This window comes from Schistocerca piceifrons, chromosome 1, assembly GCF_021461385.2.
Source record: "Schistocerca piceifrons isolate TAMUIC-IGC-003096 chromosome 1, iqSchPice1.1, whole genome shotgun sequence".
Lineage (NCBI taxonomy): Eukaryota > Metazoa > Arthropoda > Insecta > Orthoptera > Acrididae > Schistocerca > Schistocerca piceifrons.
In genome coordinates this window covers 513,572,081-513,595,504 of record NC_060138.1, presented here as the reverse complement: position 1 = coordinate 513,595,504, position 23,424 = coordinate 513,572,081, and the positions used below count along the sequence as shown (strand labels likewise).

The 23,424-nt window shown below is 41.4% G+C and overlaps 1 protein-coding gene across 1 annotated transcript in view; it reads right to left on the bottom strand.

Moving 5' to 3' along the window:
* LOC124743198 (inter-alpha-trypsin inhibitor heavy chain H4-like) overlaps nucleotides 1–23,424 on the bottom strand; it is a 106,549-nt gene that overhangs the window by 81,237 nt on the left and 1,888 nt on the right. The window contains exons 2-3 of the mRNA XM_047248839.1: nucleotides 11,063–11,229; nucleotides 10,842–10,952 (exon numbers count right to left, since the gene is read on the bottom strand). Of these exons, the coding sequence (XP_047104795.1) occupies nucleotides 10,842–10,952; nucleotides 11,063–11,229 (278 nt within the window). The remainder of the gene's footprint in view (nucleotides 1–10,841; nucleotides 10,953–11,062; nucleotides 11,230–23,424) is intronic.

Genomic DNA, 23,424 nt, shown 5'->3' with positions numbered 1-23,424 from the left:
GAACTACTTAAACCTAACTAACCTAAGGACATCACACACATCCATGCCCGAGGCAGGATTCGAACCTGCGACCGTAGCAGTTGCGCGGTTCCAGACTGTAGCGCCTAGAACCGCACGGCCACAACGGCCGGCCGGATAGCACTTCAATACACCGTCCTTAGTGGTACAAAATCGACACATGTAACCGTAATTTCGAGTCAAAGGGTTGTTATAGGGTTGTTACTGTTGTAAGTAGCCCGTTTATGTGTTTGTATGTTGGCAGCGCTATGCAGCGCTATAGACTGCATTAATATCACTGACAGCGCAGTGCGTCCTCTGTAAGAGAGATAAAATTGGAAACTCCATAAACCTATTCTCAGACGATATGTTGTCTATACGAAATCTGCACCGCTAGAAGACTGTGTGTGTATATGAGGAGACCTACAGAGGGTGATGATTGGGGCGGGCACTTGCAGTCGACCCCGAACGCAAATAAATGTGACGTACTGTGTATAAATAGGCCGTAACTGTTATCTTATTCTACTTGTGGAAAATAAATCATCAGAAACAATATCAAGCGTAAAATACGTCAGCGTTACGTGGTTTGTGGCACTAACTAGCATAGATCCTATCAGGATACGGGAGAAAAAGAGCCGGCTCATTCACCAAACAAACACATTTACTATGTGCTCTTTGATCCCATCATACGTACATGATGCTGAAAGAATATGGAGAAGGAGCGTTAATGACATTTATTTATCCGATGAAGAACAGGCTTCGAACTAAGTTCAGTGGGCATGCATAGAATATGGCAAAAAATTATAACATGTTCCATACCACAGCTATACTTTGTAACATTGTTCTTAGTCTTGCAGGCATCACTTTTGACAAATAAAGCCTGTTTACAATTTACACAACCATTATTTGTGGTCTAATCTAATGGTACAGATTTTTAATACTTGATTCAGCTGTCGGGCAATTCCGTGCCACCAGATTCTGATGCATAGTCTAATATTATTCTCTGCCCCAAAACATCTACATATGGGGGAGATTTTGCTGTTGTATATTTACTAAAGCACAGATACCATGTGACGATACCTTTCACTTATATTGCAGCTTGATAGCTTGGACAGTAAAGCGTTTTTTTTTTTTTTTTTTTGGTAATCAGTCTACTGACTGGTTTGATGCGGCCCGCCACAAATTTCTGTGCTAACCTATCCTGTCCCTTCTCCTTATCAGTGTTTTCCACATATTCCTTTCCTCTCCGATTCTGCGTAGAATCTCCTCATTCCTTACCTTATCAGTCCACCTAATTTTCAACATTCGTCTATAGCACCACATCTCAAATGCTTCGATTCTCTTCTGTTCCGGTTTTCCCACAGTCCATGTTTCACTACCATACAATGCTGTACTCCAGACGTACATCCTCAGAAGTTTCTTCCTCAAATTAAGGCCGGTATTTGATATTAGTAGACTTCTCTTGGCCAGAAATGCCTTTTTTGCCATAGCGAGTCTGCTTTTGATGTCCTCCTTGCTCCGTCCGTCATTGGTTATTTTACTGCCTAGGTAGCAGAATTCCTTAACTTCATTGACTTCGTGACCATCAATCCTGATGTTAAGTTTCTCGCTGTTCTCATTTCTACTACTTCTCATTACCTTCGCCTTTCTCCGATTCACTCTCAAACCATACTGTGTACTCATTAGATTGTTCATTCCGTTCAGCAGATCATTTAATTCTTCTTCACTTTCACTCGGGATAGCAATGTCATCAGCGAATCGTATCATTGATATCCTTTCACCTTGTATATTAATTCCACTCCTGAACCTTTCTTTTATTTCCATCATTGCGTCCTCGATGTACAGATTGAAGAGTAGGGGCGAAAGGCTACAGCCTTGTCTTACACCCTTCTTAATACGAGCACCTCGTTCTTGATCGTCCACTCTTATTATTCCCTCTAGGTTGTTGTACATATTGTATATGACCCGTCTCTCCCTATAGCTCACCCCTACTTTTTTTCAGAATCTCGAACAGCTTGCACCATTTTATATTGTCGAACGCTTTTTCCAGGTCGACAAATCCTATGAAAGTGTCTTGATTTTTCTTTAGCCTTTGCTTCCATTATTAGCCGTAACGTCAGAATTGCCTCTCTCGTCCCTTTACTTTTGCTAAAGCCAAACTGATCGTCACCTAGTGCATTCTCAATTTTCTTTTCCATTCTTCTGTATATTATTCTTGTAAGCAGCTTCGATGCATGAGCTGTTAAGCTGATTGTGCGATAATTCTCGCACTTGTCAGCACTTGCCGTCTTCGTAATTGTGTGGATGATGCTTTTCCGAAAGTCAGATGGTATATCGCCAGACTCATATATTCTACACACCAACGTGAATAGTCGCTTTGTTGCCACTTCCCCCAATGATTTTAGAAATTCTGATGGAATGTTATCTATCCCTTCTGCCTTATTTGACCGTAAGTCCTCCAAAGCTCTTTTAAATTCCGATTCTAATACTGGATCCCCTATCTCTTCTAAATCGACTCCTGTTTCTTCTTCTATCCCATCAGACAAATCTTCACCCTCATAGAGGCTTTCAATGTATTCTTTCCACCTATCTGCTCTCTCCTCTGCATTTAACAGTGGAATTGCCGTTGCACTCTTAATGGTATCGTTGCTTTTAATGTCACCGAAGGTTGTTTTGACTTTCCTGTATGCAGAGTCTGTCCTTCCGACAATCATATCTTTGTCGATGTCTTCACATGTTTCCTGCAGCCATTTCGTCTTAGCTTCCCTGCAGTTCCTCTTTATTTCATTCCTCAGCGAGTTGTATTTCTGTATTCCTGATTTTCCCAGAACATGTTTGTACTTCCTCCTTTCATCAATCAACTGAAGTATTTCTTCTGTTACCCATGGTTTCTTCGCAGCTACCTTCTTTGTACCTATGTTTTCCTTCCCAACTTCTGTGATGGCCCTTTTTAGAGATGTCCATTCCTCTTCAACTGTACTGCCTACTGCGCTATTCCTTATTGCTGTATCTATAGCGTTAGAGAACTTCAAACGTATCTCGTCATTCCTTAGTACTTCCGTATACCACTTCTTTGCGTATTGATTCTTCCTGATTAATGTCTTGAACTTCAGCCTACTCTTCATCACTACTATATTGTGATCTGACTGGGTACGCCTTACAATCCAGTATCTGATTTCGGAATCTCTGTCTGACCATGATGTAATCTAATTGAAATCTTCCCGTATCTCCCGGCCTTTTCCAAGTATACCTCCTCCTCTTGTGATTCTTGAACAGGGTATTCGCTATTACTAGCTGAAACTTGTTACAGAACTCAATTAGTCTTTCTCCTCTTTCATTCCTTGTCCCAAGCCCATATTCTCCTGTAACCTTTTCTTCTACCCCTTCACCTACAACTGCATTCCAGTCGCCCATGACTATTAGATTTTCGTCCCCCTTTACATACTGCATTACCCTTTCAATATCCTCAAACACTTTCTCGATCTGTTCATCTTCAGCTTGCGACGTCGCCATGTATACCTGAACTGTCGTTGTCGGTGTTGGTCTGCTGTCGATTCTGATTAGAACAACCCAGTCATTGAACTGTTCACAGTAACACACCCTCTGCCCTACCTTCCTATTCATAACGAATCCTACACCTGTTATACCATTTTCTGCTGCTATTACCCGATACTCATCTGACCAGAAATCCTTGTCTTCCTTCCACTTCACTTCACTGACCCCTACTATATCTAGATTGAGCCTTTGCATTTCCCTTTTCAGATTTCTAGTTTCCCTACCACGTTCAAGCTTCTGACATTCCACGCCCCGACTCGTAGAACGTTATCTTTTCGTAGATTATTCAATCTTTTTCTGATGGTAACCTTCCCCTTGGCAGTCCCCTCCAGGAAATCCGAATGGGGGACTATTCCGGAATCTTTTGCCAATGGAGAGACCATCATGACACTTCTTCAATTACAGGCCACATATCCTGTGGATACACGTTACGTGTCTTTAATGCAGCGGTTTCCATTGCCTTCTGCATCCTCATGTCGTTGATCATTGCTGATTCTTCCGCCTTTAGGGGCAATTTCCAACCCCTAGGACAAGAGAGTGCCCTGAACCTCTATCCGCTCCTCCGCCCTCTTTGACAAGGCCGTTGGAAGAATGAGGCTGACTTCTTATGCGGGAAGTCTTCGGCCGCCAATGCTGATTATTTATCAAAATTTAGGCAGAAGCGGGGATCGAACGCGTTTTGGTTATAAATCAAAGAATGCTACCCCTAGACCACGGGTACTGTTACCTACTCCAATCCTCCATGTACTGTTTTTGGACGTTGTGGTTCGGTTTGTCTCATGGTCAATTTTTCACCCCCAAATGCGTACGACACACGTGAGTCGTGGCTATATGTAGGATCAACCACGTACCACAGAAAGGGCTACCATTTTGGATTTTTTTAGTATATAAGAAGCCTTAAACAATGCCCACAAATCTTGCTTCGTCTGATAATAAAGTGCAGCTTGCAGAAAAATAATCTGTCAGTATACAGAATTGCTACGTGGGGTTTCACTGGTTATGACACATATACTGGTAGATGAGAACAGGAAACACATTATCGTAGTCGTCTCCATATTGAAGACTTGTGTCCGTCCCGGATGAATGTGGCAGAAGGCATATATGAATGAAATTTGATCTGAAAAATAATGGAATGTTTTTTAAAAATTATTTTATTTTATTTGAACATTTTGCATACACATCTATGTAATGATCTTTTTAACTATGCAGAACTAGCGGCGACTCTTGTGAAACAGCACCCAGAAACATTCTGTATTTAGGAGTTGTAGCCGTAAGTGACACCATGACCACGTGACTGGAAATATCACCATATTATACCTTTAGATAATGTAAGAAGTGTTTTAGCTGCAACTGATCAGAATTTCAAGCTAGTTCAAAGTGTCAACTTGTCTTCCGCCGAAGTGCTGAATATGACTCAACTATTAGGGAAAAAACGACCAATCTATGAACGCTGTGGTTTATGGTTGTTATTGAAGGACCTAAACCATCTTGTTACTGCCATTGGTAGCATAAATTACACCGAAAATGGTAGGCTGATTAGGAAGGAAAATTTAAAGGGCTTACGCCCATTTCAGAACCGTTTTACGATAATGTTATGGCGGTTAAAATCTGCAATTAAGTAGACTGCGAATAATGATTAAGAGAATGGACGACTGTACTGTTGAAGAAGGAAATGTCTGGTCCATTTAATAATAATCCACGTGGTAAATTCTCCAAATTCATCTCTGCGAGACACAGTATTAAGATAAACCTACCTTGTGTTCTTACACGGGAACGGCAATGTGTCAACAAGATGAAAATTGCAAAAATCGGCGAGGAGGCACTGGAAACCACTGAAGAAAACATAAAAATCCTGTGGCTGTGCTGTACAAAGCAGTACTGACTGACGTTAAAATAACTGTAGCAATGGAAGAACTGCCTGGAATATTGCAACAGCTCTCTATGGACGACTGTTACCATGTGCAACTTGATATAAAGCAAGATTTCGCTGGAATTTTTAACAAAATGGAGATATAAGATTAAATAACATCAAACCACAGCTTAACATCCAAGAAGACAACCAAGCAATCGGCAGTGCGATCAGAAACAATGATAAGAAATTGGAAGTAAACTGTTTGATATGAACGAGCGCTAGTTGTAGAATAGAGCTGTATATAAGAAATTTATATGTCAAATCACTAGCCCAGTAACGAACAAAAGTGTTGGGGACCATCTCATAGATTTTGTAAAGTGTCCTGATATGCGTCTGCAAAAACTTTTACATCTTCCTTGGCTAAAGAGCAGACTGGACGCTACGATTTATAACTCAGAGTGGATGCTGCGTTTGATCCCTTGGAAGACTGTGTAATTTATTGTACACTGTAGAGATACTTCTGTTTGATGCAAATTTTTGGATAAATTACGGAACAGTTTCTGTGTCGTATTTAACAGTGTTCTGAAATTTGTCTACTGGAATAATAAGAATAAGTGGAAGATGATTGGTGTACAAGTTAGTTCTCCAACCAATCAAGATCAAGTAAAGATCATAATTATGTTCTGTCTACCTATAGTTTTAATCATGCGGAAATTGTTAACAAAGACTTCAACGGAAACGACATAAGTACTCGGATTATACACAATTGTTGCATTTAAGCTGGAGAACGTATTTTTTTCTCTATCTACGACATTTTTCTCCACAACACCATCAAATACATATACTACCAAAATAGGACAAATAATGTCATTTCAGAGATATTAAGGACCAATGTTTTGAACAGACGTAAAACATTTGCCATTAAATAAAAGACTCATTTGAGTACAGTTAATGTGTTATATGTACAGAAAACAAAAGTGAGAATGGAAGAGATCAAAGTAAAAAAGCGAAAACCGAAGTATTTAGCAAAAAAAGTCTAGAAAGGAAGAATATAAACCGCTAGTAGAAAACAAATAAACCACTGAAGGTGTGCAGGCAATGCTTACAAATTACTTTAAGCACAGTATATAGAAAAATCTGGAAACAACTGGAGAATGCAGGATATGAGCATTTACTGTAATTAGTAATGGAAGGTGGCCGTATGTTAGTGTACTAATAGAAAATATATGTTCTAAGTTATTTACTCTATAAAAGAGACATGAAAAATTTGTTTATAATGCTCCAATTGCTTAAAATTGATAGTAACATTGTATTTAAATATAGCATACTGGACGTTTTAAATCTAGCAACTGAAAAGCCGACTGAAGTTTTTAAAACCTACAGAACCAATATATTTAACTGACATACATTTGCAAAAGTAATAAACTTAAAGTTCTATGTGGAAATTCCAGAAGAATGTGGAAGCTGAGAGTTGGTAATGTACACCCAAGCAGATGTCAAATACTTTAACAATACTGTAATGTAGGAAATAAAACGCAGAATTAAAATACGTGAATGATCTCGACTAGCAGAATTGCAAGAAGGAATGGAGCTAATTGTTAAGTGAATACAAGACATAGTTCACTGAAAAAAATAGATGTGTATCAGAATATGAGTATATACCTTACATTCTTTGCATTTATGCCATTACTGGTTGGAGAAAGATTTATACAATTCAGATGTAGATTTAAACGGTAAGTTAAAAATTATATTAAAACTTTATGAACTGAAAACAAAGAAAGATTGTTTTCTGTGTGTAAATGTATATACAAAAATGTATAAATTTTTGTAGAAAAATATTTCTGATTTGTTTCTTTGCCAGCTGTGGGTTCGTTTCCTTATATTCAACAGTGATTTGGATCGCACTCAATGCCCAAATATATACAAAGTGTTTGCATGTACATTTCTTCTTCCAAATGTGTATCCAGAGAAAGGCCTCTCAAAACAATGCTAGCTCCCAAAGTAGGCTCGTACATACACTTAAACGCCTAGATTGTCGTGGAGGTGGCGTGCATTACACTGTTAGTGAATCACAGACTCACAGACGAGTGTGCTGACTTTGTCTTAAATGCAGCTTTATAGTTACTGATTCATACATATCTCGCAGCCTGACTGGATCTCCACCTAACAAATGTGATACTCATTTTACATTCTTATATCTTGGTTAACACATCACAGACAAGTGTGTTTTTACGTGTGTGAACATGAGGAGTGGATACTGTGGTTCAGGCAGCCTGATGCTCCAGTTTTCGTTCTTTTTCGAACATATGTGTGTGTGAGTGTGTGTATGCGCATGGTGCACCACAGCAGCCATAGATACTTATAATAAAAGCTCCATAAGTACAAGTAACAACCCAACGCCTTTTTTTCATGCTACTCCTGAATGGGTCTTCTGTGGTGCAGTATGACTGCAAAGAACGGTTTAATTGTTTATGAATAACGCGCTAAGACTCATAGTTTCTACTATTCCTGGTGGGGAGAGGTGATACCCATCCAAGTTGCTTAAACAATAAATATAGCAGGACAGGATAAGTGTGCTAGTTCCATCACCTTGGAATGAGGGGAAAGAGATCAGTTTAGCAGTTAAATGTATTTGAGTGGCTCATTTGTGCTGATGCATGATGCAGTATGTGAAGGCGTGGCGGAGCCTCTACAGTTCTTTATAATAAAAAAGACACCATAATTTTTGGCAAATAATGTCTGTACAACATGGGAACAGCAAGGCCCTCAACTGTACAAACTGAATTTCAACTTTACACAAGTCGTCAAGGGACCACACAGAACTCCTAAAGGTGAACTTGAGATTCCCATCCTACCTGTCAGGCTTCAGCGATATTGAATTCTGACAACAGAACGTAGTAATATAACTCCATACTTCACACTATTGGGCTCGCAAAAATACAGGCTTTGCCCGTTCTGTCCAGGACTAGGGAGGAGGCGAAAATCCTTTGTGAGTCCTGTGGGTGGGGTGCGAAAGGGGGAGGGGGGGGATAAGGTTACTAGAAATCTGGCAGCGATGCAGCTGTGATGCCTGTAGACCCATATCCGCCTACTCCCACTACGCACGTAAGGACTTCAGTATAATTCTCAAGCTGAGACTACTGCACAAGAAGTGTGACACATCGTCAGAAGGGAGTATATGGTCCGTGTTTCCTGCAGACACAGTGCTAGTATGGTGTGGATATCAGGTGCATCACAATGAGCGAGTGAGTGGACTCAGAAACTGTAGATGTAGTACGAAGGTGAAGTGCGCTGAACACTACTGTTCTTACTGCAGATTGTATAAGCTGCACAGAGATTCATTGTGAAATTCTGGTGGTATAGGAATCAGATGCAATGTCGCACGTGACCTCAGTGAAATGGCGCCAACAACTGGATCAAGGGGCAAAGTCACGGGTGAAGAAAGGCCACAAGCGATAATGATCAGGTAGCGGAGGGACTGACTGGCAGAGTGACTATCGCGGATATTATCAGCAAATGCGCGTCTCAGTAGGCGGTGCTCATGCCATTGTCTGAGATTATCTGCAGTATCGGAAATTCCCTGGGTTCCACAACCACTGTGACCTGCATAAAGACTCATGGGCTATGATGCCTACGGACTTTTTTGAAGGCAATGATTTCCTAAGCAGTATCATTGTCGAGCAGACATGTATCTGTCATTTCATACTTGCAAGAAAGAGAGCTTCTATAGAACGGAGACGAAACTGTTCGCCTCCATGGCAGAGATGATGCAAAGTTGCGTCATCAGTAGGGAAGGACACCATTTTGTTGTACTGGTCAACATTGACATCAATGTCTAACGCTATGATGACCAAGAGGCTTAAAAAATTAAGCAAATAGTTTTCCCGCTCGACACTGCAACACCACATACAGCACATGCAGCAGAAGCTTTGCTCCAACGTTATGGATAAGACGTTTGCAACCAGCCACCGCATAGTCCGTACCTTGCACCATGCGGTTTCCATCTCTTCGGCAAGCTGAACGAAGATCTGTGGGAAGAGAATTTCCAGTGAAGAGGACATTCACGCAGTGGTGCTCGAATTGACCCGTATTCAAGGGGCAGAGTTCTGTGGTGGAATAATTGGACGACTGGTAAAATATCCGACACTTGAAACTTCCTCACAGATTAAAACTGTGTGCCGGACCGAGACTCGAACTCCGGACCTTTGCCTTTCGCGGGCAAGTTTCATACCAGCGCACACTCCGCTGCAGAGTGAAAATCTCATTCTGTATCCGACACTTGTTTACAAAGACTTGGTGACTGTATTGAAAAATACTGTCGTGTATCTGCGTCACTCTGAAGCGTAGTGAAGAATTCAATTAAAGTTAGGTACATGACCTGCCAAAATAATGTGTAGCTTACTTTTTGAAGTTCCTTGCGGATTATCGTTACGGCGAACGAGGGTACCATACAAGATTTGAAAGTCAGTGCCTGGACATCAGTTCAAACAGTACGACGCATTGCTCAAAAGTATCGAAAAAAAAACCACCTTTGGTGAGTAGATTTCCGAGATTCACTGCTGCTAACCCTGCATGTAGCAAATTATTTATTTTATTAACAAATGGAGAATTAATAAAAACTGAATCACAATTTTATAATAAAAACGTCTTTTTATTCTTAATTAGTGGCCATAGGAAAATGTGTTAAATTCGATACAGACAGGCGAAATGCCTTTTTGTTAGACGTAATAAATTATATGTATCAACAGTGTTCTTAATTTCTAGAAATTAAATAGTATTTGATTTTGTATTTGATGTTTCCCATTTTTTTTATCAAATTTTCATTTCTTGTGAATACTCACAGTTTCATGTGAATAGTACATTTCCATGTGTTAACAAATAAGGAAAAAAGTATGCTAATAACAAGATACAAACCAGTGACTTTCTGATTGCAATCCGATTACATTAGGCGTTGAACTAGCGACGAATTTGATAAGTCTATAAACGTACACTTAAGTGTTCAGGAATCTTATAATCACCATGGGATATTATTTTGAGCTTGTGTGAAAATTGCATATACTGCTTTACGAAGTTGATATCCAGACATTGACCTTTAAATCCTCTAAGTATGAAGACAATCATAGAGGCCAGATCAGCCGGTGAGGCCCTCTCGCAGTACCTTTTCTATTGCTCCATCTTCCTTTCCGTCTTTTACCGTTGTTCATTTTGTAGCTTACAGGCGCTAAACGGCAAAGTTATCAGCCCCTTACAAATATTAAAAGAAACGAATATGGGTAAAAGGGTTACCAACGTAGGCACACTCACTCACTACTACCTCACTCGCGCCGTCATTTACCCTTGTGATGCCGAACAAGTGGCAGTGACAGCTCAAGAGGAAACAGAGACGCCAGTACATACATCTAGGCCGTGCTTTGTACGCGAGAGCAGCCGCCGCTACCTGAGCTGCACGTGCGCGGCGCCCTGCCCGGCCTGCACGGCCTGCTGGTACTCCTCGCGCGCCTCCTCCTTCCCCTTCACGTACGCCTCGTACGCCTTGCCGTCCATCTCTCTGCAACAACACAACGCGTCACCTTGTAGTGCACACCCTGTCACTGGCGTTATTCGTGACACCACACATAAGAGAAGTTGCACTAATAGCAGGCTGCTAGAGGGTCTCACATGACGAATCCCGATATGAAGGCAGTCTCCGGCAGGACGGCGTCGAAGCTGATTTCTCTGGACACGTTGGCTGTGTTGGCCACCCTGCTGGTCACCACTGTCTTGGCGTACCGGTTCCGCACGTGGCTCACCACATGGAAGCGGTACACATCTGGCGGTGGATAGCTCTGAAACAAATATCAGTTTCAGTGTTATAGTCAAGTGTTTGACTGCTTCTCCATTTCAAAATATTTCCTTTGGTTTGTCACTTTCATTCCTCCCGTTCCTTCCCATTTCCACTCCCAACTAAGGCGCAGCCACTAAATTCTCTTTCGTAGGTGAAAATATTGTACACTGGGTTTGAGAAGTAACTGTACCCCAGACCGAGCGAGGTGGCGCAGTGGTTAGCACATAGGACTCCTGTCCTAGATTCGGGAGGATGACGGTTCAAAGCCGCGTCCGGACATCCTGATTTAGGTATTCCGTGATTTCCCTAAATCACTTCCTGCAAATGACAGAATGGTTCCTCTGAAAGAGCACTGCCGCTTTCCTTCTCCACCAGTCCCTAATCCGATGAGACCAATGTCATCGCTGTTTGGTCCCCTCCCCTAAATCGACCAACCAACCCTATATCCCTAGGTCAAAATTGTGCGTTGTATGTTGAAATAGGTACACAAAAAAAATCACATCTCCAGCACATCTATACGTACAACTTCGTGACTTACACAGAAGTGTTGCCAACAGGCATCATGCTTCCTAAAGCCTCCTCATCATTTTTGAGCAATTTTTCGTTAGTCACATAATGATGTTGAACCACATAGGCCGACCGGGGTGGCCGAGCGGTTCTAGGCGCTACAGTCTGGAACCGCGCGACCGCTACGGTCGCAGATTCGAATCCTGCCTCGGGCATGGCTGTGTGTGATGTCCTTAGGTTAGTTAGGTTTAAGTAGTTCTAAATTCTAGGGGACTGCTGACCTCAGAAGTTGAGGCGCATAGTGCTTAGAGCCATTTGAACCATTTTGAACCACATAGACGTGAGTTGTATGGTGAGGTCCGGGTTCGTGGTAACGATTTCAGTAAGATTGAAGGTGTTGCTGAACCACACTCAACTCAGTGGTATCGAAATTGTTCACCTAGGAACTAAATAGCTCTACTGTTATCACACATGATCAATGATTCCGTTGTCTTCAACCTGAGATATTAATCATGTTTGCAACATATGTAGATATGAATTTACATTCGTGTACCGTTCAAAAAAATATAGTGGAAACAGCTATCGTGATGACATCCTGGAATGTATCACAGTGTGGGTTCATTCTCAACTCTCGCTCGTAATGGCGATTTTCCTTAGACCAGAATACCACATTCGTCTTGTGTGATCATTCGTGGAACTCCCAGTTAACTATTCTAAACAACTTTATGTAGAAGCATTAATTTGCTTCATTGTTCAACCAAAGCGAAAATTTTTAATGGAAAAAAATTAAGATTGTGGTGTAACGTCCTCATGACGACGAGCTAAATGAAGAAGAATTAGATGGCTGGTTGGGAGATCCCGATGGATTACTTTAGTCGCTTAAATCGAAGTGTTTTCTCTTTCCACACAAAGTGGCACATATCTTTCGCTAAGTGTGAGAATTGTGTAGGTGATTGTGATTAGAGTAAAATGGCACATTTCTTTCGCAAAGTGTGAGAATTATGTAGGCGACTGTGATTAGAGTGAGTAGAGTGTTAATGGCGCGTGTTTGGTGTAAAATACATCGGGAAGGGAGAGGGTTAAAGCGTGCATCATATATCCTAAACTCTCTAACAGCACAAAGGTGGACGCCGAGGGAAACGCCTCTATTGGACGAACAGATTACCACCAACGGTGTCACTTTATCCCACTCGACGAGTCTAGGAGTTTAATCTGGGACCTCGGCATAGTGAGCCTGTTAGGCTGTCTCCGACTTGAGTGCGCATTTACACACATGTTTTACCTATCCCACCTTCGAAAGCGAAGTTGACGACATGCTGTTAGGCAAGTACAAACTGGCGATGGACAAGCAAAACATCTGTCACTTATTTATCATGGGAACCATCGCAGGATTTGCCTTAATCTATTTTTGGAACCACGAAAATTATATGTAGTGTATCCTCCCTTACTTCTTCATTATGAGTTTCATATATTAATGGATCTACCGAACTGTGTTTCACCTATGAAACGAAATTTATGATTTTTGTGAGATGAATTTTGCAGTTTTACACTGTTTTGTACAAATAAAATGTCCATCTGAACATGAAGGATGTGACCACCCCCAAAGTAATCTACATTGTTGGCTTGGAGTTTCCGAGAGATAAAGCGGCCTAAATTCTAAAGTTTCCATTTCTCACTCACAGTGGATCTTTCCCAGCAAAGAACTTGTATCGTCGAGATTTATGTAGGCGCCTATGCTGTGTGAGGGTAGACTGTGCGATGTTTATATTGCTGAGGTGACGAAGGAAAGAAGGAAGAGGCGGAAAGAAGATGTTTGCACATTGTTACTTCTCTCAAATAACAAGTCTACCAAGGTTTATACGTTTCATCTTGATCATAATCGTCACCTGTTACGCCATGAGAAGCTGCAGAAAGGTTTGAACTTGAAACCTAGGACGCTGATGGCAAGGACTGCAAATCCGGATATTTAACCCACCACTTCTGTGCTAGCGTAAAGTTACGTAGAGGCAGTGTGCTTTTATTCTGTAGCAATGAAGCGAACATGCTGCTCGGAGCGAGGAAGCGAAATGCTTAAGTTACTGGACACTGCAGCACGAGTAATCTCCGCTCGGCGCCAGGTTTGTTAGCTTTCCTAGAACACTAATGAAAAATCTCTGGATAGTCCTTTTGAAAATGACGCAGCCGATTTTCCTTCGTAGCCTCGTTCAGTCTTCTTTTAATGTTCTCGATATGAAAGGAACGTTAAACCCTAATCTTTCTTACTTTTGTTTCCATACCGACTACCCTCAGTACAGTTACACTGGACAAGGGTTGAAACAGTCATCCTTGTTTAGGTCTTCCACGTATCTCTAAATCTCTTCAGACAAATGTTGGGACGTTCCCCTCTAGTAAGATGCAGACAGTTTTCTTCCACATCTTGTCCAAGCTGTACTTATGGTGCATTTCTAATAATCTCTAAGCAGTAGGGATTTAAATAGTTAAACTTCTGACCTTATTCTTAAAGTTGCAAAAGTTTCGTAAATGTTGAAGAACTAGAAGTTAAATAATAATCATTTGTAAAAACGTCCTTTTGTTTTGTAGTTTCTATCATCAAGTTCTGTTATGTATGACTACAATATCAATCTGCCTTTGTTTCGTATAAACAAGAGAAGTCTTCAATAATTGGTCCACGTAAAATGCATGTCATACGTGCCTGATCTACGAAGGCAGAAGAGACATCAGATAGCTGAAAACGGAAAAGTACTTGAGATGTGTTCTAATTTTCAGTTTGTACAATACAAGTCGCAGAGCGAGAATTTTTCCATGTGGATAGGTCACTAGTGTTGAAGCTATTATCACTCACATCGAGACCTATAATTGCGTCGTAAGACTTTGGTTAGTCAGGGAACACACATTATAGCTACAGGCCAAGTTTGACTAAGTTCGTCGAAGTGAAATTTTCTCCATTTCAAAAAGAGATGCAGATTATATATATGGTAATCACAACATCAGAACATTGTACAATTATAGTGAAATGCCGGAATACTTCGAGGAGATCAACGCTCGAAAATGCCAATTGAATTTCAACATTAAACATTGTGATGCGTTGTATGTGAATAGGCCTAATGACTGATTGGTTACCGGAACTTGGCTCAAGTCTGAAACACACAGTGATCTATCTAAACTGAAACGACTAAATGAAGTTAAATGGGCGAAAGGCAGATGGCAAACACAGAATTTCTGGAAGGATCTGAAAGAAAAGCATCTTACAAAACCCTCCACAATGGAGAAGGACAAGACTATGCCCTTGTTAAGGAAACCGCCGTGATGCGTTAAGCGATTTAGGGGAACGACGAAAAACTTCAGTCTGGATTGCCTGTGGGGGATACGAGTCACCATCCTCCTAAACGCCAGTCCCGTGTCTTGGTAGTGTGCCACCTCGTTAGGTGGGAAAGTTTGGCGTATGTTAATTCTCCTCTGCACCTACGGGTACGAATTATTTTTGAAATTGTAATATTCTTGGAGTGACCTCTCATTTATATAAGAGTTGGATTTGCGTCAGCCCTACTACAATAATGACCGCACAGCTCATTTCTGCCAAACAAATATCTTCGTCGTTATCCAGAAAACTGACTGAGCACAGACATTTCCAGAGCAATTGCGCACACGCTATGCGCCATATTTCAAAGACTGGTCGGCCTGTATTTACCTACACCTGTTACAACACGAACAGTTATTACACTTGTGCAAGAGACAAGACTGATGATGTACGTAAACGAGGTATTACGGTGTACAATTCCAGGTAACATTGTCTATTACGGGGGACGTTCAATAAGTAATGCAACACATTCTTGTCTCGGCCAGCTTCAGGTGAAAAAATGGGGGATTTACTGTGGGAAATTATGGAATATTCACACTTCAGGCCGTATCGCTTCGTGAAGTTCCTGATGTTGGTGGTGCTACACACAGTCTACAAAATGGCGGCTGTAACGGGGGTGGATCGCAGAAAGAGAGCTGTCACTGAGTTTCTTTTGACGGAAAACCAGAGTATTACAGATATTCACAGGAGCTTGCAGTTGTCTAGGCAGATCCGGCAGTGAACAAAACCGCAGTGAGACGTTGGGCGAGGCATCTATCATAGCAACAAGGCGCACAAACCTGTCCGATCTTCTGGTGCCGGCTGGCCGTACTCAGATGTGACTTCTACCATTTGGAACGTGCAGACAGTCTCATTCGAAGTGACCGGCGAATTACGTACCCCACGCTGCACTACCGGGCGTCCCTGTTGGTGGTGCTGACACCCTCGGCCACCAGTTGAAGAAGTCAAAGGCGTGGGGCCGCTGGGTCCCTCGCCGCCTATCAGGAAACCATAAAGAGCAACGAAGGACCACCTGTGTGGAATTGCTTGCACGTTACGAAGCTGACTGCGACAATTCTTTGTCGATCAGCGTCACAAGTGATGAAACGTGGGTCATCTCTTTGAACCAGAAACAAAAAAACAATCCAAGGAGTGGTGCCACACCACGTCTCATCTGAAGAAAAATTTCAAAGCCGCATCCTCAACCAGTATAGTCATAGCGACGGTCTCCTGATACTCTGAAGGTGTTATTCTGTTTGATGTCCTCATTGACGATGCAACGCCAACTCTGAAGTGTATTGTGCCACCCTCAGGAAATTGAAGAAACGATTTCAGCGCGTTCGTGGCCACAAAAATGCACACGAACTTCTCCGTCTCTATGACAGTGCAAGGCCTCACACACATGTCTGTACACTCAAGAGGAGCTCATAAAACTTCATTGGACTCTTTTTCCTCATCCTCTGTACAGCTCGGATCTCGCAGCTTCCGACTTCCATCTGTTTGGCCAAATGGAGGATGCACTCCGCCGGAAGCAGTGAGTGGATGATGCGGAGGTTATTGATGCAGCAAGACATTGGCTCCGGCGCCTGCCAGTAGAGAGGTACCATACCGACATACATGCCCTCCTAGTAAGCTGGCACAAGACTGTCGCACTGAAGGGGTGTTATGTGGAACTGTAGGGTTTTGTAGCCAAAAGGGAAGGAATAATATACCGTTGTGTACTGCTGAATAAAACCAACCTACTTCCAGAACAGAAAGAGTTGCATTACGTATTGAACGCCCCTCGTATATTTCACAGCAGGTTCACTCTACCGTAATAGTTTTAGACAAGTGCACACGGGGGAACTGGTTGGATTGTGAGTAATACCATTACCTTTTTTTTTTACTTTTGAGCTACTGAATATTTTTTATGGAGCAATGTACTTCCTGCTGGCATTAGAGGGTTGCAGAAAATTTGATATAGTGTCATAAAGTTTGATGACATTAAAAATGATAATTTCTGCAGAGAGGAATCAGGAGACGTCCTACACATGAAGGCTGAGGATACAGTCTCCACTATACTCTCACATAAACAATGCATATCGGCACGGAAACTGGGGTCTGCAGCGACCCTCGACATCTCGTTGTCATTATTGAGCCGGCCGGGGTGGGCGAGCGGTTCTAGGCGCTTCAGTCTGGAAACGCGCGACCGCTATGGTCGCAGGTTCGGATCCTGCCTCGGGCATGGATGTGTGTGATGTCCTAAGGTTCGTTAGGTTTAAGTAGTTCTAAGTTCTAGGGGACTGATGACCTCAGATGTTGAGTCCCATAGTGCTCAGAGCCATTTGAACCATTTTGTCATTATTGATAAATCCGTCGGTACTTACATTAAACATTGTTATGAAGCAGTACTGCTTTTTCTTGGAGCAGTCAAACGACTTTCAAAATTACATTCGTTCCGCACAAAAGTTAATATCCTGACATCTTCGTACAGAAAAAAGTACTATCATGAACTAAACAACTCATCTCTCAATATTCTAGGTTATCGAAAGCCACTTTTAGATATCTTGAACATGAAGTATTAAATGTTTGTGTGTAGTCGCTGACACTCGGTACTTTGCTCACGCTGGCTAGCGTAATCAAATTTTATCAGTGCCCTGGGTTCATTTGAGAATCTCTCCTCGACACCTTGTGGATAACATCGGAAGTTCACTGAGGCTTTTTGCGGATGATGCCGTAGTATATCGAGAGGTTGTAACAATGGAAAATTGTACTGAAATGCAGGAGGATTTGCAACGAATTGACGCATGGTGCAGGGAATGGCAATTGAATCTCAATGTAGACAAGTGTAATGTACTACAAATACATAGAAAGAAAGATCCTTTATCATTTAGCTACAATATAGCAGTTCAGCACCTGGAAGCAGTTAATTCCATAAATGATCTGGGAGTAGGCATTAGGAGTGATTTAAAATGGAATGACCATCTAAAATTAATCGTCAATAAAGCAGATGCCAGACTGAGATTCATTGGAAGAATCCTAAGGAAATGCAATCTGAAAACAAAGGAAGTAGGTTACAGTACACTCGTTCGCCCACTGTTTGAATACTGCTCACGGGTGTGGGATCCGTACCAGATAGGGTTGATAGAAGAGATAGAGAAGATCCAACGGAGAGCAGCGCGCTTCGTTACAGGATCATTTAGTAATCGCGAAAGCGTTACGGAGATGATAGATAAACTCCAGTGGAAGACTCTGCAGGAGAGACGCTCAGTAGCTCGGTACAGGCTTTTGTTGAAATTTCGAGAACATACCTTCACCGAGGAGTCAAGCAGTATATTCCTCCCTCTTACGTATATCTCGCAAAGAGACCATGAGGATAAAACCAGAGAGATTAGAGCTCACAGAGAGGCATATCGACAATCTTTCTTTCCACGAACAATACGAGACTGCAATAGAAGGGAGAACCGATAGAGGTACTCAAGGTACGCTCAGCAACACACCGTCAGGTGGCTTGCGGAGTATGGATGTAGATGTAGATGAAAGAAAATTGTTTCCGCTGAGGATGCTGAACTAGGCTGTTCTCTCCGTGTAATTCTTGAGTGACAGGAGCCGACTTTCGAGGGCTCGGGTAGCAAGTGAAGGAAGATAGGACTTTGACGTCGGGGGGACTTCGAGAGTAAGCTCTACATTTTCATACACACTCCGAAAGCCACTTTATGATGTGTGGCAAAGGGAAATATGCTGTACCCTTTTCAAAGAACCATTTCGCCACTCGTTTTAAGCGATGTAAAGAACTCAGGGAAGCCTAAATCTTGATGACCAAATGCGAATTTGAACTGCCATTGTCTTACCGCTGTGTTGCTCTAAGAGTAGTGTTTCTGGCTCATAAATTATCCTTTTTCCGATTATTCTTCGTAGTAACACAAAATAACGACAGAAGTAATCAAATAAGTGCAAGACGACAATGCCTTAGGGTTACTGAGATCTTTGGAAAAATTTATCATAGCAAAATTATTCCACCTTTTAAGGCCGAGTAACACCTCTCCATTTCGATGATCAATTTTTCTTAATTAATGGCATTTAATGACCAGTGGATGAAGTTCAGGGAGTACAAGAGGCTAAGATGCACTACTCATTTATTAGTTCCTTCCTCGGCAACATTTATTTGAAATCAGAGTAATGAAATCCTGCCACAAGATTCCAATAACACCTTGCTTTCATAAATGGTTCAGTCCTGGACGACTTTCCCTACACTCGAGCTAGTCTTAAATATTATTCGTGCACGCTATCAAACACGCATTATGGCATCATTTTAACGATGTCTCTGAATGACTTCCTCGTAACGCTTCTGCCAAACGACCCCAGCCGACTCTGGACGACAACTTACACTGCTGCGCTGCGCACCCGAAAGCGAGCAACTGAATGTCTGAGTACTGTGGGTAGAGATGCCGTAGCTCACAGAGGATATATTTATTCTCCTATCGATCTAAGTGCAGCAGTGGTGACGTCACACTCTGGTACAGGTACAGCAAAGGAAGAAGTACGAGACAGGCGTATTACCGTTAGATTCCAAGAAGTATGTAACAGCTCAAATTGCAAAGAAAGCAGATGCTGTGAATATTACAGATCTATCAATTTAATGTCTATGTATTTAACCCAGTAAGATTAGGGATGTCAGGCCATCTCTTAGATCTCACTAGGAATTCTACATGTTTTACATTATATCCGTGACGATAAGCGTGTTATAGGCTATATTTAGCAGCCGGCCGGGGTGGCCGAGCGGTTCTAGGCGCTACAGTCTGGAACCGCGCGACCGCTACGGTCTCAGGTTCGAATCCTGCCTCGGGCATCGATGTGTGTGATGTCCTTAGGTTAGTTAGGTTTAAGTAGTTCTAAGTTCTAGGGGACTGATGACCTCAGAAGTTAAGTCCCATAGTGCTGAGAGCCATTTGAACTATTTTTATATTTAGTATCGAACGCAAAACATTCGGAAGTTACTAATGCACAATAAGCAGAAAAGAACTGTTTTATATTCGTCCATGACAAGTAGAGGGGAGTGATGTACCTAGATGATAGTGTAATTAGGACAGCATTATGTGTTTTGGTCGGTATTTCAATGTAGTGACTAACTTTAAAATCACGTGAAGGAATGCACACTAGAGACCAACACAAGCAGTTTCCTCCATTTTCTAGTTTATGTTGGTGCTAGAGATGAGGTTGTGTTTCGTGCAGCATTTCTAAACATTTCGTGTTCTACATATTGAAGTGGTACATAATATATAAAAGCTATTTGGAATGTATTGTCCATTCTTCAGATACAGATTTTTATGGCAAATAAAGTTCTTCATATTTTTAAAACTAATTGCATAATATGTGGATGGTTGAATCATACTTCACCGGTCGTGCACCATCTTGTACCTTGGAACATGACACATTCGTAAATTCACTGAGTTTCGTCAGTGTCTTAACAACTGTACCTGTCTTGGAAATGGAAATTTATGTCAGTTTTCTAGCAGCTTCGATTTCAAAATGAATTTAAATTGTAATTGTTTTTTGATCATACTTCTTCTTGATTTGATTTCGGTTACTGATTATTGGTATGCAAAATCGTTATTATATAGCAAACAACGACTAAATGCCAAACTAGTAACTTCTCGATCGTAACGCTTTTAAACTTCAGTAGAATATTGGTTCCCAGATACATGACCACGTTGTGCCTCGGAACCTTTTTTCACATTTGGAAAACATTTATTTTACGGGGTAATTATTGTAGATTCAGTAAAAGACAGCAGAAAACAAAAAGTGAATGCCAACGTTTAAAAATGAAATAAGAAAATAAACTTTTATTACTTGGCTGGTTAGAGGCGAAGTCCGGCAAGTATTCAAGGTAGAAGAGTCTCCCCTACTGCAATCATTCATGGTTACGAAATCCTTGCACGAATTATTTAGAGGAGTATAGAAACACATGTGGAAATCAACCTCGGAGAAGACTGAAATGGGTTGCGGAGGAATGTAGGAATATGCAAGGCTATATTGGCTCTATGAATTATAAGTTCGGTTGAATCTAAAGTTTTTACATTTAGAGAAAGCTTTTGAGAATGTTGACTGAAATTCTGACGGCAGCAGGGATAAAGTAAGGGGACCGAAAGATTGCGTACAGCTGGTACGGAAACCAGACATCAGTTATGAACATTCGAAGAACATGAAAAGGAAGCAGTAGTTAAGAAGGGAGTGAGACAAGCTTATAACCTAGCCTGTACGTCAATTTGTCTGTTTGTGGACGTAGTAGATAAAACTAACGAGAATTTGGGATAAGGAATTGGTGTTTATGGAGAAGAGATAAAATGCTTGTGGTTTACCAATGCCATTGTAAGTCTACCAGTGACAACAAAGGACTTGGAAAAGCAGTTGAACGGAATCTATAACGTGTTGAAGAAGGACTGTAAGATGGGCATCAACAAAGGTAAACAAAGTGCAATGAAATGAAGTCATATTACATCACACGATGTTGAGGGAACTGAATTAGAAAAAAAAGACTGAAAAAGTAGCAGATGGGTTTTATTGTTTGTACAACAAAATAAGTGGCCGAAATAGAAAGAGTATAATACGCAGACTGAAAAACATTTAGTGAAAAACAGGAATTTGTTAACGTGGATTGCAAATGTAAGCGTTGAGAAGTTTTTGTAACGGTGTTTCCCTAGAGTGTTGCCTTGTACAGAAGTTAAAGAGGGGCGCTAAACAATTCAGACAAGAGAATAGAAGCTTTTCAAAAGTAATGCCACAGAAGCATGCTGAAGATTAGGTGGGTAAAATGGATAATTAATAAAGAAGTACTGAATCTTATTGGGAAGAAAAAAATACGTGACACGAGACTGAAAAAGGGGATCGGTTGGTAGAACACATACTAAGGCACTAAGGAACTCTTAACCTGATAACTAGGGAAGTGCAGGGAGTGAAAGTTTTTAATTCGTTTACGCAGGGTCATTCTTATTAACGTTTAAAAACCTTCGAAGTGACGTAGATGACGCTATGACAAGTAATTTAATTCGACACATGGGGTGACAAATGTCGGAAATATCCCAAAAGTGGATGATAATGGTTGAAAATGTGACGTCATCAGATGATGTACCTCGCCGTACATGTAGTTGTTGAGCCTATCTGTCTGTAGCACCTGATCATCCCAACCTAACTGAAGTAATTCACGTCGGAGTGGCTCTGGGCCCACGTGCGTGGCTTTGGCGTGTGGGGCTTAGGATTCGAGTCTTGCATGTGGCAGGTTGTATTTTTTTCATTGCATTAAACGGTTATATGTTAACATTGAGGTAAGATTTATTATTTAACGATCTCACTGCCTCCGCTGGTTTATTGCAAAGTACAGCACAACAAAAACCTTTTGTATTGCTTCGTAAGTAGATGAGTATACGCTTCAGAATTCCGTCGTTACCAGTAAATGACTTACGTTTCCTTTACTAAATAACGTATGTAACAAAAGGAAGCAAACACAAAATACGAACAGCCTTTGGGCTCTGTCCAACCCAAGCATCAAAAGCGACCGGCAGCGAGCGACGGCTGGATATGCGACAATCCGGAAACAAGCGGCACCATCGGGTAATACGCTCAGGTGTCCTGCGTGCGAGCGACGATCTCCCGCTGCAAGATGGCAACTAGGGCCCACCAGCTGCTTCTGTTAAACTGTGCCCCTAAGCAGTAGAATACTGTAGCTCGAGAGTACGGCAACAAAATTAGCTTTACTTAGGAAAATAAGACGATAAAGGGGCATTGTACATGAAATTTAGGGAAGGATCTTCACGGAGAATTTCGTCATTTATATCATCAACTACGAAGATCACCAGACAAATACTTCGAAAATACGTTGATGACCAAAAGACGTTCGACTGTCTCACCAAGAAATTAAAGAAAAATGTTTCTTACATGACCAAAAACCTTTAACAACCGGTAAGTGCAGAAGAATGACCAACTACGATAAATATAGAATAATTTGTTATGCTTCACCGCACGATGTGTGATGTGACGGTAGCGTCATAGGCTCATAAGCGGTATTATTCTATCCTGATGGTAACTAATATTTGAACTGACTTTGTTACAATCCTGTCACGTGCAGTGTACTAAGTTTTATCTATACTGTTTACTGCATCTCAACGTATATTTTTCACATCTCGCCAAAGTTATTGATCTTCAAGTGTGTACAAATCTACCTCAGAACATCACACACATTCAATTCCAAATAAAACACAATGAACCGCCATGAAATATTACCGATATTTCATTGTTGGGAACATAATTAATGAGCAATCAATGTTAAGGCCAAGCTCTCCAATTAATCTAAATAGTGTACATAAGTAATTTTTGAAA